The sequence below is a fragment of the Crocodylus porosus genome, unplaced genomic scaffold (genome assembly GCF_001723895.1).
Source record: "Crocodylus porosus isolate Cpor-Errol unplaced genomic scaffold, CroPor_comp1, whole genome shotgun sequence".
NCBI classification, from domain to species: Eukaryota; Metazoa; Chordata; order Crocodylia; family Crocodylidae; genus Crocodylus; species Crocodylus porosus.
In genome coordinates, this window is record NW_017728948.1 from 29,254,725 (window position 1) to 29,273,903 (window position 19,179).

The window sequence follows — 19,179 nt, forward strand, 5'->3', positions numbered from 1 at the left end:
AGCGCCTTCTGATGTCTAGTCTGAATCTACCCTCTGCCAGCTTGTGACCATTATTTCTAGTCACACCTGGTAGTGCTCGGGGGAACAGAGACTCCCCCAGTGCCTGCTGGTCCCCTCTGACTAGTTTGTAACAGGCCACTAGATCCCTCCTCAGCCTTCTCTTGTGGAGGCTGAACAGCTTCAGGTCCCGTAGCCTGTCCTTGTAGGGCCTGCCCTGCTGCCCCCTGATCATGCGAGGGGCCCTCCTCTGGACCCTCTCCATGCTGTCCACATCCCTCTTAAAGTATGGTGCCCAGACCTGGACACAGTACTCCAGCTGTGGCCTGACCAGTGCTGCATAGAGGGGGAGGATCACCTCCTTGGACCTGCTCGAGATGCATCTGTGGATGTATGACAAGGTGTGGTTGGCCTTCCTGACTGCATCCCCACACTGCCTGCCCATATTCATCTTGGCATCAATGATGACTCCAAGATCTTTTCTGCCTCCGCACTGACTAGAAGGGAGTTCCCCGGCTTATAGGTACGGTGCTGGTTTTTCCTGCCCAGGTATATCACCTTGCACTTGTCAGTGTTGAAACCCATCCTGTTCTTATCCACCCACCCCTGTAACCTGTCCAGTTGTAGCCTATTCCTCCCTTCTAGCATGCCCACTTCCCCCCACATCTTGATGTCATCTGCAAATTTGAACAGGGTGCTTTTTACCCCCTCATCCAAGTCACTGATGAAGATGTTGAACAGTGTGGGCCCAAGGACCGAGCCCTGGGGGACCCCACTGCCCACATCCCTCCAGGTCAAATCAGACCTGTCCACCACGTTTCTGCGTGCGGTCCTCCAGCCAGTTAGTGACCCAATTGACTGTGTAGGTGTCGATGCTGCACTCCCTAGTTTTTTAATGAGAATGGGGTGAGAGACAGTGTCGAAAGCCTTTCTAAAGTCCAGAAATACTACATCCACTGCTACACCTGTGTCTAAGGATTTTGTGACTTGGTCATAGAAGGCCACCAGGTTGGTCTGACAGGACATGCCTCTAAGGAACCCGTGTTGGTTGCCCCTAAGCATAATCTCCCCTGCTGGCCCCTCGTGGACATGTGCCAGAATAATTCTCTCGAAAAGCTTACCCAGGATTGAGGTATGACTAACTGGCCTATAGTTTCCTGGGTCTTCCTTCCTCCCCTTTTTGAAAATGGGAACCACACTGGCCACATTTGAGGTGGTTAGGCTCCCCAACTGTCACTAATATCTAAAATCACTTTGTTTGAGGTTTCCAGGTGATGCTTTGGCGCTCTATAGGGTTGGTATTGCATATGAAAGATGCCATGCATTGACTTACAGATAATTAGCTATTTAACCAGTAGTGAGAGAACTCATCTACTGTAAGGAAGGCCTTTTAATGTAGACTCAGCCATCAAAGAATTTTTCTAGATCCTAGAATTGTTAGATATCCTTGAGAGTTAAAAAATATAATTTGGAATGTGGGCAGTCAAAAAGAGCAAATGATACTTTTTAGAGTATCATTCATAAATAAGGTTAAAACTAAACAGGAAAATGGAAGAGTGCTTTGAGATGGATATTGTAGAAAAGTGGAGCTATATTGCTGACTTCCTGTACAAATCCAAAAATGTCATTTATGAGGTGGAAATTCTGAGTTAACGCTGTGGTAATGATGCAAGCCTGAGCGTAGAACCAAAGAACCTAGTATCAAAAGAAGAGTAGGTGTGAAAAAGATGTGCAAAGTATTACTATGCAGTTAAACTTACATGATCAACTCGCTGCTCACAAATCCGGCATTGGTAATAACGTTTGCAATCTTTGGTTTTCAAAGTTCCAGTTCCAGAGTAGTAAGTTTTTAATGGAACATTCCACTGCATCAGGCACTGATCATATGTGGGGGGGAACCAAATTGGGGGGGAGAACTTAAAATGTTGCTCTAAAATAGAGCCCATGGGTGATAAGGGTCCCTTTTATGAATTTAGCAAGATCTGTCTTAAAGTTACACCAGTACGCCTTTCAGAATGCTGCTGTAGAACCTCGTTCCTCTGCTTAAAAACCTTCATCTGATTTCAGGACTCTATTTTTGTGTGGTCAGTTTTTACATATTTATTTTTGTTGTTTAGTCTGAGTAATTCTTTTCCCTCCCTGGTTCCCCCCCACCCCCCTCCCAAGTATATACATGGGAAAATTATATCCCCTCTCAGCCTTCATTTTGCTTAGGCTAAACAATCCATAGTCTTCTAGTCTCCTTTTATAAGATAAGCTTTCCATTTCTCTGATCATAATGGCCTTCCCTGCACCTGTTCATTTTCTCATGCATAGATAACCAGAATTGTACACTGTGCCAGATGAGGTCTTGTCTTGTACAATGGAATTGATTCTTCCCTAAATCTACTGCTAGTATCTCACTTGATGCAACCTAGGAGTGTTTTTCCCCTTTTTTCCCCCCCACGGCTGCATCATATATGTGATTTATAGTCATCCTGTAATGAAATACCACACCCAGGCTTTTTTCTTCTTCTCTTTTGCCCAAATGATGAACTGACATCTTGTAGCCAGACTTCTTGTTATAGTTGCTTAAATGCATGCCCTTAGTTTTTGCATTATTGAATTTAAATCTGTTTCTGTTGTTGTGGTCCCTGAGGTCATCTAGTTATTCCTACAAGATATCCTGAAATTGCCCTGTATTGACAGTCCCTGCCAATTTTTGGAAAAATGTTGTTGTGGATTGATGACACAGTTATTAATGAAAAATAGGTAATGGTATTTTCCCATATAAGCAGTGGTACATGATGCAAGGATGCTGCATAGCCATGAGTAAACAAATTGATTTGTGAAGGGCACAAGGGGATATTGTATCTTTTAGGATGAGAATTACAATATAAAAAAGTTTGAGAACCCCTTCCTAAAAGGTAACTAAAAATGTTTGGCTGTCCTCTTGCATATAACCAATAGAAGGCGGTGTAACATATAGATAGATACATACTTTCATTAAAATCATGGATGTCTTTACTCTGAAGTGGAAATTACAAGTGCAATAAAGTACATGTGCACCACTCCACTGAAAAGTCATCTGCATAGCCTAGTATTGTCATCTTCATTGTGGTCTAGACAGAACACAGACTGGGTTTCCTCGTGTGTGACTGGTGGGTTGCTATTTTCCTCTAGATCATGGCCATGGCTGGATTTGGAGCTTTGAGAGTAGCTAGTTGCTACCTTATCCTTCCCAATGGATCTCTTGATCTTTCTCTAATTTCCCCCCGCCTCCGCTCCCCATAAGTAGAATTTACTGGTAAAATAGCTGGAAAGCTGTAGCATTCCAGAAAGGAGATGCTTTTGTAAGTGGATGAAATAAGCATGGCCAGGGCTACATGTTGAAGGTTTGACTTACTGTCAGGAAGGCTCAGCATTAACATGAGAAGCTTTATAGCTGTTGCTTTAGAGACCGTACAACTGATTCTGATCTCATTTGTACTGGTATAAAGTAATTCATGGCATGAAACTGATGTAGGCAAAGGAACGTTGCATGTTAACAAATAAAGACACTTGATGTGATGAAGAAACTGCATTACCTATCTCTGTTTTGGTTTTTTTATAAAATTCTAAGTACAGACCTAGAAATTGTAAATCAAGATAAGAATACTATCCTTGCCTTCGAAGTGATTTAGTATTAAAAGGTTCTTTGGGGGTTGTTTTTTTTAATAGTGAAAACTTTAGAGAGAGACTGCAGTAATACTTTCTTTTCTAACAGTTTTGGCACCTCTCTGTGAAAATATGCCAAGTGGTAGGGCAAACAAACCTGGAGATGTAGTTAGAGCCAAGAATGGAAAAACAATACAGGTATGTATTAAACTTGTCTTTAGGACCTATTCGTCGAAACTCACTAATCAATCAAGTTATATTGCTTCTGTCATAGTAAAAATACCATTTAAAATGGAAGCCAGTGCCTGTAAATAATGTGTTACTTAAATTACTAACTTAGCATTTTTTCAGTTTTATTTGAGAGACTAGATGCATTTATAAATTACAGGGGAATGCTAAAAAGCTCAGTCATTTACTGTATGCTCTGGAAAATGTTGAATCAGCACGGAGGGATGTTATGGTGCATATGAAGATAGTAAAGCTAAACTCTCTCACAGAGGGTGTAACGTGTTAATTGCTTTCAATAGATTTTTAAGACACTTGCCTGCAATATATCTCAAGTAAAACATGTAAGCATTAGTTTTCTGCTGACATAACCAAGGTTTTTATTCTACAAACTACTCTACGTAAGAAAAATTCTAGGGCAGAGATTTGCTTGTGCAGAGTAGTTTGGAGAATAAAGCCCCCATATTACACACTTTTTTTTTTTTTGAAATCCAAAATAAAACCCCCCATTTGGTTGACTGGTAACAAGGACCATATGCTATATATGAACTATTTCTCTGCAAGAGTTGATGGACAGACCATTGTTTCCCTTTCAGAATTTCTTTAATTATGTTGTGAATTTTGAATCTTTCAGTTCCTTGATGCTTTGCTATGAGCCATACCAATAATTTTTTAGTTCAGTAGTGCAATGGTTATAAGGGGGCTGTGTCACACTTACCCATGGAAGAGCCAGAGATTTGAAAAGAGGCTTCAAGGTTTACCTTGCAGAGTTTGTTATAAAGCATTCCTGCAAAGAAGATGGGGCCAAAAACCCCCCAGAGATCTGGAGGGAAGAAACCTCTAAATCTGCAGGGGAAGAAACCTCCAAACCCACAATGATAGAAGCTATTTGCAGGGGTGGTGCCTGCCTCTGCTACTCTGCAATTCCCTTTTTCTTCTGGGAATTTAGTTGCAGTAGGAATTATGTTTACACTGAACAAACCTTTACTCAGTAACAGCCATTGGAGATGTTAATGGACTTTGGTAAGGGACAGTGATCAGACCTGTGCTCTGCTCTATCAGCTTCCATCCTTGCCCTGCAAACACCATAGCCCCAGCCTGTGAAATTTTTTGATGCCTAAAAATGCTTTGAAAATAACTCCTTATAAAATATTTTCTTTTGCTTTTATCTACGTTAAAAACTAAGTTTTTGACTTGGCACTTGCTGTTCTTTTGGTATGTGTTACAGTAATACCTCGGTTAATGAATACTCTGGGAACCAAGCTCCTTTATAATGAAGTCGGCCTTTATTTGTAAAAAAATTGAAACAAGGCAAACGTGGATTTCTCGTTTTACCAGAGAAACCCATGGATTTTGCAGTGAGCTCCCAGCAGGCTGGCTGAGTTCCAGCCTGCAGGGAGCTTGGAGGGAGTGGGAGGAAGGCGGTGAGACAAGGGGTGCCATGCGCATGTACATGCTTGTGGCCCCAGGCAGCCTACAGAGCAGCTCCAGTAGGTATGTGGTGGGGGGGGGGACGAAGGAGATTGAGGGCCCTGTAGGGAGGGAGGTGAGCAGAGCTGGAGCTGCTGCCCAGTCGGATGGGGCTTGGGGCCCTGGAATATAACGCGTGGCTGTAGGGCCCTAGCAGGGAGCAGGATGGGGCCATAGGTGGCCCATCCAGGGGAAGAGGAGGACCAGCTCTGCTTCCATGTACACTCCCAGGTTACAAGGGGGACCTGCGCCCCCCCCCAGATCTGTACATAGGGCAGGCACAGGCTGCGGAGCTTGGGCTCCCACCCTGCTTCCCTTCCGCTGGAGCCTCTGCAGCCCAGCAGGCATGATCCAGCATGGCAGGGAGCAGCAGGGCCATGCAGGGATCTCCTTGCCACTGAGCTCCACACTACCCTGGTGATGCACCCCCTGCGCACACTGCTGCTCTCACTGCAGCCCCATGTGCAGGAGGCACATCGCCAGGGCAGTGCAGAGCGTGCTGCTCCCTGCCGTGCCAGGTCCTGCCTGCTGGGCTGCGGAGACCCCAGAGAGGGAAGCAGGGCAGGAGCCTGAAGCTTGCGCCTGCCCTGCATGCAGATCTGTGGGGCATGAGTTCCCCCTGCCCCCAGAAGTGCATGTGGTGAAGGGAAACCTGCAGCAGAGGGGAGCAAGGGCAGGGGGCTGCGGGCCCAGGTCTGTAGCTCAAGCAGCTGGGTATCTTTGTGAGTGTTTTCATTTTGTGAGTATTTGATATTTTCCTACTGTACCCCCCCCACCCCCCCCCGAAGTCCTGAAACACATCCCTATGCCTATATTATTTCTACCTCTGGTAATGAAGTTTCTGATAACGAAGTGACATGATGTAATGCATCTACTTTGTTAACTGAGGTATTACTGTACTGTGATCACTTATAGCGTGGGTGTCAAACTCAGGGTGTTGAACGCAGGGCCAGATGAGTGGTGTAGAGCTGGTCTGTGAACTGGATTGAGCCCATGAACCCCTTTCCTTTCTCCCTCCCTCAGCATACCTGATCCAGCACCTACCCTGGCAACTCTAGGCCTTAGCCACATGAGATGCCTTTTCTGGATGCTCTGTGCAATGTGGATCCCAGACTTACTGGAAATGGGTGCTGTGTGTGACACAGCCCAGAGCCTGGGTGGGTCAGCCACTGCGTGCAGCACGGCTGCTGTTCTGGCCAGTCTGCACCACGTGCAGTGCCCTTTCTGGCCACTCCAGGATCTGCACTGCACACACCATGGGTCCCAGGCTGCTGGCATGGCCTCCAAATCAGGTAGGTGGAGGAGAGGGAAAGGGAGGAGGTCTGTGGGCCAGATCCAACCCACAGACTGGCTCCTAGCCAAGGCTACATGCCATGTCCCATGTGGGTCTGACCAGACTTGGGGGCAGCACCAGAGGCCCAGTGGCACAGTTCTGTGGGCCAGATATAGCCCACAGGGAGCAAATTTGGGGTGACTGCCCCAGGCCCTGTGCTTTGGGGCACCCTGCGGAGCTGGGTGGAGCAGCCATGGCATCACGTTCGGCCGCTTGGTGCTGCCCACCACTGAATCCTCCGCCAGCTTCCTTGTGTCCAGGGGCAGGGCCCCACACCCTGCTTAGGTCATTTCTGCCGATAGACTATATGTTCGATGCCTTTGACTCAGCCTGCTTGGAAAATCAAGACTACTTACAGGAAGTGAATGTGTAAGAAGCAAATGAAGTAAATCAGAACTTGTAATAGACAATTTTTTTCTTTTTCCTTTTCTTTTTCCTCTGTCTTAAGGTTGATAACACAGATGCAGAAGGACGGTTACTGTTAGCTGATGCCCTCTGCTACGCCCACAATTTTAATGCACGGGCTATTGTAAATGCTGCAACTTTAACAGGTAGCTAATTTATTTTTCCTCCTTCATCTTCTGAGAAACTGCTCTATAATGAAGGATTACCTTCTTTGGTTCTACCTCATAGACGAGGTGTATTTACACAAGAAGTTTGTCACCCATTCTTTTTATTTAAGGATACTTACTACTTGTATTAATGTATAAACCCTTTCTTATATATGACTCAATATTTTGGTAGGGATTTTTCTACTTAAATAATTCAGTAGGTTGGGTATACTGTAACAGTCCTATATTCTCTTTGCTGAGAGGGTGAGAAGCATGAGTATTTGTATTTGTGTTCTGCAGTACTACTACATTGAAGAGGCTGCAAAAACAATGGAGAAATCTGTTTCCACTGAACTGAAAAGCTTTTTAAAAGTCCTTCTATTAATACTAGGTTATATTAATGTTTCTCATTAAAATCTTAATTTTTGACTTCAGCTAACTGGCACTATTCCTTTAGTTATCATTTGTGGTACATTATGGAACTGAAATTATGAGGAATGTATGTAACTGGATCAGTTACAAATCCATGTCAGGGCTGTTGGCCTCGGTAAACCCAGGCTGTGATAAAACTGCTAGGAGGCAAGCTAAAGGAAAGAAGCCTCTCTAAATTTCATCCCAGATTTGACTGTTCTTTAGTCCATGAAACGATTAAATGATTTCCTGGGCCAGGGAATCTGTAGGTTATTAGGATGATTTACCTGTGGGTCTTGATGCCTCTGTCTTTGCCTATACAACTCCATTTAGGGCTTAGCAAGCTGTTGATTCCTCCCCAGATCTGTCTTAAAAAGGAATTCCTGCTTCCAAAATTTTGCTACTTTAGTGAATTGGGCGTGCACCAATGGTTTAGGCTCTCACATAAATGTTAAGGGTACCAGTAGTTACTGCTGATAAGGCAAATAGATAAACCTTTGCAAAATTCAATTTAAGTTTTGAATATAAAAGAGAAGTTCCAATCTGGGCCCATCTACACGTGCTGATTTAAGGCGCATTAGCCATTTTTAAGGCACATGAAGGGTGTGGGTCTACACCTCCGTGTTCTTAATGCACCTTAAAAATGGCAATTTTAGGCTGTTCATGATTAAATTTGATACTTGCAAAAGCAGGTATCAAATTTAGGCATGAATAGCTAAAGTGCCTTACTGTACATACAGATGTACTAAGGCACGTTAACGCTTTGTATGTCTACATTTGGGACTAACCTTAATCTCAGGTCAGTCTGGACACCATATTAATGTGCCTTAGTGCATGCACATGTAGATACGTGCCTAAATCGCTTTAATGTACATTAGGCAAATGCACATTAAGCTTAGGCCAGAGGCCGGCAATTATTTTGGGTGGAGGGCTGCTTACTGAGTTTTAGCAAGCCATGCAGGTCTGCATGACGGGCAGCCAGGGGCAGATAAATATTAATTTTCTAGATTTTTTTAGGGGCCCTGGCCTGGTGGGCCACATTTTGCCCACCCCTGGCTTAAGCACATGTAAAAGTACATGTAGACCTGCCCTTTATCTCCAAAAGCTAGAGTTCTAATGGTGGTGATGTTTTATAGGTGCCATGGATATAGCATTAGGATCTGCTGCAACTGGAGTGTTTACCAATTCATCTTGGCTTTGGACTCACCTTTATGAGGTAGGCTATATGAGGGACCTTATTTTTATTTTAAAGTGGGTATATTGCTGAAGGTCTCATTTTTATGCAAGTTAAATAGATGTGATACTGAGTTTTAACATTTGTAGTATTTTTTTCATTTATGCATTTTAATTGAGAAGCATACATTTTCTTGAGTTAATTCCTAGCTCATAGAGGCACTACCTCTGTAGCTTACAACACTGCAAAGACAGGATCATTGCTTCCAGGGTATACCTCTTCCTAAGCTAATTATTTTTAGGACTGCAGGTTATCAGTAACTTGGATTTGTTTTGTTGGAATTTAACCCATTATGTACTTGAAATACTGCTACACTTTAGGCTTTTTAATGGCTAAAAAAAGTCTCGAGGTATGGCTTTATAAAAATTTTCATTACAAACAGAAAAATATTACAGAAAAACAACACTTTTTAGTGGTAATAGAGGGCAGCCTTTAAAAAAAATTTAAAAAATCAAAAATAGTGTTTCATGTTTTATTTTTAGCATATCTTTAGGTAACTTTAGGTATCCTGTACTGATCTTGAAAGGAAAAAAAAGCAAGGGGATTTTTTAAAATATCTTTTTACGTAATTAGGTTATCTATGAAACTGCCCTTTACTTGTTTGGTAGCTACAGCTGATAACTAGTCTTTGCTGTACAGGTTTCCAGCCTTCTGTCACTTCACTAAGTGACTATTTTTCATTTATATCATAAGTCTAAACAAAAGTCAGTTTTATCTGATATTTAGCTTAAACTGGATCTCCTTCTTTACCAAACCCAAGGAAGGGTCTTCTGTGCCCAAAAGCTTGTCTGACCTCTCCCAACTAACTGTATGGTTGGTCAAAGAAAGCGTATTATCAATAAAACCTTCCTTGTCATGTATTCTGTGTACCATCATGTCTAAAACAACACTAATTTCTGAGGTAGTTTTATAACTAACGAAGGTCAATTGAACTTAAAATCACAATAGATAGTGCTTGTACTCAGATTAAATTAAAAAAGAATTTGCCAGATGCATTTTGTCCCAAGTGTAATAACTGTTTCTTTTCACAGGCCAGTATTTTGACAGGAGACCGTGTTTGGAGAATGCCTCTCTTTGAACATTACACAAAACAAGTTACAGACTGCCCACTTGCAGACCTGAGTAACGTTGGAAAATATAGCAGGTACTTAACTGAAATGCAACAGTCCTTTTCTTTGCAAGTTCAAAGTATATAAGTAAAATAGTAATAACACAAATTAGCACAGATAGATTTTCTTTTTTAAAAGAACTTGGGATTTCACTATTTTTACATTTAAGTTTTGGACTCCAAGCTTTCATTCCGTAGTCTTGGGCTAGATGGTGCTAAGGCCCTTGTCCACAGAGTGAGCCTCCCTTCACTGTGTGTTACAGGTGTATTCTTTCCACTTGACAGAGGAATACAAAAAATCCGCCTTGCAGCTAGGGGCAATGCTTTTCTGCAAAGAGGCTTGAGAGCAGATCAGCCTCTCTCAGCTGGACCAAAATCCTAAAATGGTGCACCTGGGCATAGTGGGAAGCTGGGAAACAGAACATTCTGTATATATTTGCAGTCACTGTATATATTTAAACTAGAATACTCTGTAAACAAATATCAGGCTCTATGTAGCTCTGCTAAAGATTGACTCTTACTATGCTCTTCATCTGTGTATTGGCATGAATTCCATTTTAAGTTTGCTTGTATCTCATCCGTGCAAGTCTTCTGGGTAGCAGTGTCTGTTGAACAGTACTTGTATGAATCCTGTGGTACCCCATGACTTCTCATGCTCCCATATGAGTCCATAAAGGCTGAGACAGCTGCCACTGTCTTTCAGTTCTCTCTTACCACCTATGGCAGTGAGATGGAAGCTACCATAGTGTTAGACTTGCTAGTTATCAGCTTTGGATAAATGTTATGAATCCTTCAGAAGAGCCTTTAGAACTCTTTCCACTTCTCCCATAATATATAACAGTGAGTGAACTGTCTGAGTGTCCTAGTGCATGGTGAACCAGACTTCAAACCATGCCTTTCATGGGACAAGTTAACTTTATTAAAAGATGAGCATAGCAGATGCCCCTTCTGCCTAGGTGAGACATGTATCAAAGGTGTAAGTTATTCTCTTTTTTGAAGATTCAAAAGGTGGGATTAGAATAGTTGTAAACTCCCTAAGGACAGGGACTATAGTTTTATTATGTACTCGTGGTTCCTAACAAAGCGAAGCTCGATCCATTACTGGGGCTACATAAAATAAAGAAGCAATAAAGAATTTTAATTTGCTGAAACAGCCAATGAATGCCTGAGGCATCATAGATATTGATTAAAACTGCACATGCAATCACTCTGTACATCAGAGGTCTGATGACCAACACTGTCACTAAACAAAGAGTTGATTCCAAAATCCACACCACTGGCACTGCAGCCATCATTAGCACTGAAGTTTATACCATTTGTGTCAAAGCAAGTGCCAGCATCTCTGGCACTGAAACTCAGCTATCTGGTAGAAAAGGGCAAAAATTCCAGACAAGCCATGATTTTTCCATGTAAAGACTATACATGGTACATTGGAAGAGAGTCACTAATCCCATATGTAATAGAAAGCTAATAACCTGGAACCACCTGGTATTGCAGCACTGAGTCACTGGTTTCAGTACTTCCAAGTAAGTTATGGATAGTGACAGTTATCCCTAGTAAAATCTAGTATGCTCTTAGTATGGAGACAGTTATAAGTGCTAAGATAAGTCTAAGTGCTTTGGTACCACCTCTGGAGGAATTTTCTTTCTCCGTAACCACAGCACATACTTTCCTTCTTTGAGCAGATTTCTTGTTGAAATTATTGGAGTCTGCCTTCTTGCTTCTAGGGACCAAAATCTTCCCCAATCCAGGAAAAAGAGCTCAGGTTAAGATGGAGGCTTCTCTTTTCAGTATTTCATTATCCTGAAGAAGAAAGGGGATACTTCTTATGCCTTGGGCGTGAAACCACATGGTCCTGAATTCATTTCTTTAAGGTGGTCCACAGCATATACCAGAGCTTCACAGGGACTAAACAATAGCAGTTCAGGTTACTGTCAATCCCCATGGCATTAACAGTATTCATGAAATGAATGGTGGTGGTGGTGGCACACTCAAAAAAGAAAGGGCATTCAAACCTACACGTACCAAGATAGCTGACAATGGGGAAATCCCAGCTGAAGATCTCAAGAGAGGGAGAGCTTTCAAGCTCCTCATTCTGAGTATTCAGAGATTGCTTGCTAGTAAGATCTACACTGACATGTATAAAAGACATAAAACTGTTACTTGTCATGCAGCAACTGGTCTTCAAGGTGTTGCTTGTGTGGATTCCACAACCCATTCATGGGATCTGCACTGACTACAACTTATTGCAAAATTGAAGTTAAAGTACAAGATGGCTCTTAATGCATATTGTTGCTGGCTTGAATGCAAATAAAGGTTTTTTTAAAAAATCCACTGATTTTGATTCTTCTCCTCTTCCCCAACAGAGCTGGAGGTGCATGTACAGCTGCTGCATTCCTGAAAGAATTTGTAACCATTTCTCACTGGGCTCATTTAGATATAGCTGGTGTGATGTCTAATAAAGATGAGGTTCCTTATCTTCGAAAGGGCATGGCTGGACGACCAACACGCACATTGGTGGAGTTTGCTACTCGGCTGAGCCAAGACAATCAAAGTGCCTAGAAAAATATTCTATAAGCTTCCAATTTGTCCACTTTAAAGAAATTTTAAGATGATTTGGGAAAAAAAACCCTGTTTTCAAACATAGCAACAGCATATGTACTTTCTACCAAAATGCCAAATATGGAATGTTTTATTAAATACGAACATGCTCTCCACAGTTTAATGGGAGACTGCAATGAACTACAAGTGCACCTTATAAATTTATTGCTAAATAATTTGAGGTTCTGCCTTCCCGTGTTATGCTGCTGAAGGTAAGAGGTTCTCTTAGAACTACAGGACATCTCATGTTGAAGAAATGATCATTGTAAAACATCTGAACTTAATGTATAGCAACTGGAAGAGTTGGAATAAATCTGCCTTTTACTGCTTAGAAGGCTGATCCATTATTCTAAATAAAATCTCAAAAGTGATTTAATTTGGAAAAGGGAAAATTGTTCCATCTACCCTGCTATATTTTGTATTCATGATGTTTCTTTTGGAAATCTCAAAACTTTGTGGATGAGGATTTTACAGCTGAGTAAACCAAGATAGTGTTTCTTGTTTTGTTTTTTCCTTGCCTAATGTTACATAGCCAATCAGTGGTGCAGCTGGAAGTGCAGCCCAGCTCTTCTGGCTCCTATGTCTTCTTTAACCACATGATCGCCTGCATATTAAATTTAGGATTTTTTTTTTAAATCTGGTTTTCTTCATAAAAGTACCAGTACCTTTCAGCATTTAACACCAGTCTCCAGTTGCTGCATATAGATGAGGTGCGTAACTAGTAGTGCTATTTAACCCTCTCTCTTCAATATAAACTTCCTTTCCTTGACAAGGCTTTTTGGAGGTGTACGGCAAAGAAGTCAAACTTTTACCCACATTTTTGAAGTCTACTGAAAGATTTTTAACTTAAAACGAAAAAACAAATGTTCATAGATACTGAGAAAGCGGTTTCCTCTTGAGAATGAACTTGAGGGCTTCTGCTTGCTGGGGTGCATAATGTATTTTCTCATCTCAGAAGGCATAATTCAGTGGGAGTGGAATGGGGAAACCTGTGCCCTTCCTCTTTGCTGGGGAAAAGCTCACTCTGCCCTCGTAGGGACATTCAGTTTCTTCTGGAAAAAGTCACTGCTCTCCTAGAAGAAACTGAGAATATAGATATTCAGGTTTTTTCTCCCAGAGTAGAAATGGCCACTCTAGGAGAAAAATAGCCTGAGAACAGCCAAGGTTAAATTACTTCCAGAAGAGTTGCTCTAAATGCTAATATTGTAGGCTGACCATGGGCAGGCCAGGTTAGCCAACCTCTGCACTACTGCCCTCCATCTCTTGCCAGGTGTAATAAGGGAGCCTACAGGGCTGCCCCCCTGCTGGAAACCAGCACTGCACTCGGATGTCTGTATCCATGGCTCTGGGCAAGTTCTTTTACTTACTAGGGAAACAAACCTGGGGGCATTCTCCCCGATTATTAGCACATACAGGCTGCTGTCTGTTCCAGTGAACTCTCTGCAGCCCTAGAAGCTCCTGGGCCCACAGAAGTGGCTTGGGGATGGGAGCTGTCGGGAGCCAGCGGTTGTACCGCACGCTAGCAGCTGCAATGGCGATTCACTCGAATCAGCCTCGGTTGTCCCAGGATAAAGCACCAGCTCGGACACTGCGCGGGGACCAGGACCCACGCGGGCAGAAACCCTGGACAGCGCATCGCCCGGGGCCGCCGAAGCGGATCCGAGCTCAGCTTGCGTAACCGACAGGCCGCGGAAGGCCTCCGCGGGGGGGCACTACCTCACTCTCCCGGGCAGAGCTCGCTGCGCATGCCCCTCAGCACGCGAGAAGGGCTCGTGCGCGCAGGCCCACGGCGCGTGCGTAGCTGCCGCCGGCGGCGCGTCATGGCGGCGCTGAGTGGGATGTTCACCAACCAGCCCCCAGGGCCGCCACCGCCACCTCCCCCGGGACCTCCGGGCGGCCCAGGCCCAGCCGGGCTCCTCCCCGCCGCCGGGCCGCGCAACCCAAACAGCACGCTGGTGGACGAGCTCGAGGCCTCCTTCGAGGTGCGCGCGGGCGGCGGGCGGGGAGGCCCCGGGGGTCGGGGCCGGGTCGGGCTGCGCTGAGCCACCGCGTTTGCCGCCCGCAGGCCTGCTTCGCCTCGCTCGTCAGCCAGGACTATGTCAACGGCACAGACCAGGAGGAGATCCGCACCGGTGAGCGCGGCCCCCCGCCCTCCCGCTGTGCCAGGCCCCGCCCCCTACCCCGGGAGCCGGATTGGGGTCAGGATACGCCCCTTTGCCAATGGGTGGTGGTTGGGTCTAAGCCACGCCCCCTTCCGAGCCAGGCTACAGTCTTTTGAGGTGGGGGTTGGGTCCGGGCCACGTCCCCTCCCACCAGGCCCAGGTGGTTTCGCAGCAGCGAGCTTTGGAGCAGGGAGAAGCAGGCGGAGGGCTTCATGGCACTGGGTGGCCTCCCGGCTTTAGGAAGCACTCCATTGCGTGCAGGAGTGGGGAAACAGTGTATAGCAGGCGCTTGGCCCGCGGGACAGGTCCAGCCTGCAGCACCATGTCTGTTATTTGGCTAGTGGACCAGAAATTTGGCAGCAGGAATGATGGCACCACTCCCTGCTGCCAGATTTCCAGACTCATTAGAGACCATCGTCAAACTGAGGAATTTCCAACGACAACCACAGGAAATGTGATATTATGGAGAAAAAACCCTGGTGTATTGTTTGCTCGTGCATTCCTCTAAGGGTAGCAGCTGCGAAGGTCTAATTTTAGAGTCCTCTTTATTATGGAAAAGGAGCCAGGAAGCAGTTTTTTTAAAGTGATTTAGGAATATAAGTTTCGTTGAAAATGAGAGACTTCAGGGTAAGTGCTTGCTGGCTTTAGAGCTGAAGTTTTCTTTTCGAAAGTGATGTCATCTCTTGAAAACTTTACCTTCTAGTTTTAGTTTCAGATATTAAGTTATCCAGGAATGAAGAAAATTGGTTTGTATTTCATTCATGTTTTGAAGTTCATTTAATTTCATAAGGAATATCATTCTGGATTCTATATGTTAACTTTGCTAGTTAGAAATTTACCCAAGGTTTTCACATATTTGCAGTGTGGACCCACATTGGAGGTTAGGGTATATTGGGTTTTTATGGCCCATTGTCATCAGAAAAATGTAGATAAAACCCTTATAGTGAAACTGGAAACAAACACATTATCTTCCATATTCTATAAAGTCCATTTGAAAGCAGCTATTGCAAAAGTTCTAAGTAATGTGTTGAGCGCAGTTTATAGATGTTTGATTTTATTATTTACTTTCCATTATTTGACATGGGGGTTGTCAGCTGGGGGTATGTGCACTCCTGGGAGTACTTGGACCAGTCCTAGGGGGTACTTGTGGGCAGGCAGGGATAGAGTGCCGCCGCCGCCTCCCAGGAACAGGGCAGTGGTGCCCCTCTGCAGGGTGGGGAAGCTTGCATGGGGCAGCTGCCCCGGCCACACACCAGCCCAGTGAGCTTCCCTGTCGCTGGCCCAGCTCCTGGGAGGTGGCAGCGTGTTGTCCCTGCCTGCAGTCCTCACCTCCCTGCTCTGTGGCCAGCCACTCACTACCCACCTCCGCCTCCCACCACCAGTTCGGCATCCAGCTTGGGTGTATTTAGACTAAAAAAGGTTGAAAACCCCAGATTTAACACCTTCAAGTTGCATCTGTTTGTGCTACTAAAAGTTTATGGAATATTTTTGGAAAATGGGATTGAGCCAAATACATTTTCAGATGTGGGAACCTAGGCCATTTTTACACTTTCTTTTGTCTAGTGACTGATTTTCATCTCTTCTTGTAATTAATCTGTTCAGTTTCTCTCCGGATTATTTTGTTTCTGTATTTTAGGCGTTGATCAATGTATCCAGAAATTTCTGGATGTTGCAAGACAAACTGAATGCTTTTTTCTACAAAAAAGACTGCAGCTCTCAGTTCAGAAACCAGAGCAAGTTATTAAGGAGGTAGGAAGTTACTGTCTTAATCTGTTTATCTCAGCTGCAGCTTAACAAAGCATGTTTTATTTTGTGATAGTACAGAAGAAACCAGTACTAATAGACTCTTTAATCTCCCCATCCACAGCCAGAGTAGATTTTTGTAATTTGTCCCCAAGGCCAGTTTAGAAATACAACATTGTCTTGCCACTATATAAAAAGGTCCATAAAAAGTGTAGCATTACAAATATGTACCACCGAACAGGATTCTTCTCCAAAGAGCCTAGAATCTAAAGATGTTTACTCAGTTTAAGAGTTTTTTTCTCCATTCAATGTGGGAAGGGGAGAGGAGGGAGGCGAGCTCCTTGTCTCAGATTTGAGTACAAGTCAGAGGGAAGGAGGCTGCAGTTCCAAGGACAGGGTTGGAGTTGGAGCCATAGCTGATGCCATGCACCTTCCCTTTCCCTGCAGCCTTTGATCCCTGCAGCAGGGGAGCCTGTGTGTGGGTGGGGATGTGGCACAGGGTGGCAAGTTGAGGGGGTGGGGCAGGTTCCTGTGCGTACAGGCTCAGTAGGGAGGGGTAAGTGTCAGGGATGTAGGGAAAGGGGCAAGCAAGGAGGTCTGGGGGCAGGTGGGAGGAGTGCAGGCATGGGGCATGCAGACACTGGAGTGGGGAGCAGGTAGCTGAGAGGACACGTGGCGAGGGGTAGGTGCCAGGCCACTTGATTCCCTTGCTGCCTTCCCCCTTGCTGATGACTGCACTGCTGTGATATGGGGGGATGTGAATTTAAGACAACCCTCCAAATTAGATTCTAGACATAGAACATTATAAACAGATCATAACCCATTTATAAATTTTTCTGTGAAGGAACAGTTGAATCTGGATAATGCACAAAGGGTTTTGTTTCCCTTTCTAATTTCTCAGAAATCATTTTATTGGTGAATGGGAAAGAAACTGGTACTGTAGCAGCAGGTTGAATGGAAATAGCTAACATGCACTTTACCATCTATTTAAGCATTTTTGTGTTTAGTCTGGGAACTGTCCAAAAAGTAAGGGTTTTATTAGGCATTCTATTATTAGGCATCTACAAATGTCCTTACAGCCTTCCTTCAGGCACCCACAGTCTTACTGATGACCATTGTACCTGTTGCTGGCTTTCTGGCCGTTATGCTTCTAACATATGTGTGTGGTGACACTCGTGTTGTTATCATCATCATCAGGCATTCCACTAGGGTTTTGTTTTAATATATAATTTGTGCAATGAAGATCTTTGTAATTTACTAATATATTTTATCACCTGTAGGATGTATCAGAATTGAGGAATGAACTACAGAGGAAAGAAGCACTAATACAGAAGCATTTGAATAAACTGCGTCACTGGCAACAGGTTCTAGAAGACATCAGTGTGCAACACAAAAAGCCTGCAGAAATGCCTCAAGGACCATTAGCCTACCTGGAACAAGCTTCTGCTAATATTCCTGCACCCATGAAACAGACATGATTAACGAAAATGTCAGAATCTTTGAGCGGTATTTTAACTTAAAGCAAAATGGTATTGATCTTTTTTTTTATTTGATATATGCATAATGTATTTTATATTATAAATATCAATAATATTTGTTCCGTTGTGACAGTGGGACAAAGAACTAAGTGTAAAATAAATTTAATCCTTTCCACAAACCATGGACTGGTTCTCCATTCAAACTGAACAGAAACTCCTTAAATGGCATACTTTAAGATACATTTATTTATGTAAGCCTTCCTTCAAAATCATCTTTCCTGACAATCAGTTAAAAACAACCATGCTTAAGAAAGCAGTGCAAGGTCTTGAGAATTTGCTCCTCCTCCCTGCTTAGATGAGCAGAAAGAAAATACACCAATGGAATGTGTGCATGCATAATGATCATAGATTTGAAACTATGAATTGTACAGTATTTTTCAAAATTCTATACAATATAAATAGTATAAAAACAGGAACATTTGGTCTATAAGCAAGTTTCAATGATCAAAGTTGAATTTTATGCTGAGTCTACCAGAGTGAACTTTAAATACGTTTATTGAAAACTACATGAATAGAATCTGGTAATGGTCAGACCATACAGAAGCAATTTCCTGACTCTAAGTATTTGAATAATATAAGGCCAGATTCTGTTCTACATCTTCGGTGCGTAAGTGCAATTCCAGTCTACCCTGCTCAAATCCCTGAAAACCAAGTAATGTTTCCCTCACTGTTTTTGAGACTCATTTTTAAGGGTATGACAATATTTTACAAAAGTAGATGCACTAGTGAATTTTCAGGTACTTGAACTGGCTGGGGGGCTGCACCCAAACAGTGGTAGTGGATGGGTCATTTTCGACCTGGAGAAATGTGGGCAATGGGGTTCTGCAGAGCTTGGTCCTCGGGCCCGCACTGTTCAACATCTTCATCAGTGACTTGGATGAGGGGGTAAAAAGCACCCAGTTTAAATTTGCTGATGACACTAAGATGTAGGGGGAAGTGGGCATGCTAGAAGGAAGGAATAGGCTACAATTGGACCTAGACAGGTTACATGGGTGGGCAGACAAGAATAGGATGGGATTCAACACTGACAAGTGCAAGGTGATGTACCTAAGGAGGAAGAACCAGCACCGTACCTACAAGCCGGGGAACTCCCTTCTAGTCAGTGCAGAGGCAGAAAAAGATCTTGGAGTTGTCATTGATGCTGAGATGAACATGGGCCGGCAGCGTGGG

The 19,179-nt window shown here is 43.7% G+C and overlaps 2 protein-coding genes across 2 annotated transcripts in view; both read left to right on the plus strand.

Moving 5' to 3' along the window:
* The window catches only part of LAP3 (leucine aminopeptidase 3), a 37,956-nt gene extending 25,059 nt beyond the window's left edge, over positions 1-12,897 (plus strand). The window contains exons 9-13 of the mRNA XM_019552573.1: positions 3,743-3,831; positions 7,110-7,212; positions 8,760-8,839; positions 9,889-10,001; positions 12,332-12,897. Of these exons, the coding sequence (XP_019408118.1) occupies positions 3,743-3,831; positions 7,110-7,212; positions 8,760-8,839; positions 9,889-10,001; positions 12,332-12,527 (581 nt within the window). The 3' untranslated portion in view covers positions 12,528-12,897. The remainder of the gene's footprint in view (positions 1-3,742; positions 3,832-7,109; positions 7,213-8,759; positions 8,840-9,888; positions 10,002-12,331) is intronic.
* A 1,453-nt stretch (positions 12,898-14,350) lies between these two features.
* MED28 (mediator complex subunit 28) lies at positions 14,351-18,128 on the plus strand. The gene is made up of 4 exons (XM_019553116.1): positions 14,351-14,548; positions 14,632-14,698; positions 16,365-16,477; positions 17,752-18,128. The coding sequence occupies exons 1-4, from the start codon at positions 14,387-14,389 to the stop codon at positions 17,947-17,949; spliced, it is 540 nt and encodes a 179-aa protein (XP_019408661.1). The 5' UTR covers positions 14,351-14,386; the 3' UTR covers positions 17,950-18,128.
* Positions 18,129-19,179: the final 1,051 nt, after the last annotated feature.

Excerpts from the sequence above, each read along its gene's own strand:
- MED28 (XM_019553116.1), top strand. The coding sequence starts at position 14,387 with ATGGCGGCGCTGAGTGGGATGTTCACCAACCAGCCCCCAGGGCCGCCA. Across the intron at positions 14,549-14,631 it reads AGCTCGAGGCCTCCTTCGAG|GCCTGCTTCGCCTCGCTCGT; the intron begins GTGCGCGCGGGC and ends TGCCGCCCGCAG. Across the intron at positions 14,699-16,364 it reads CCAGGAGGAGATCCGCACCG|GCGTTGATCAATGTATCCAG; the intron begins GTGAGCGCGGCC and ends TCTGTATTTTAG.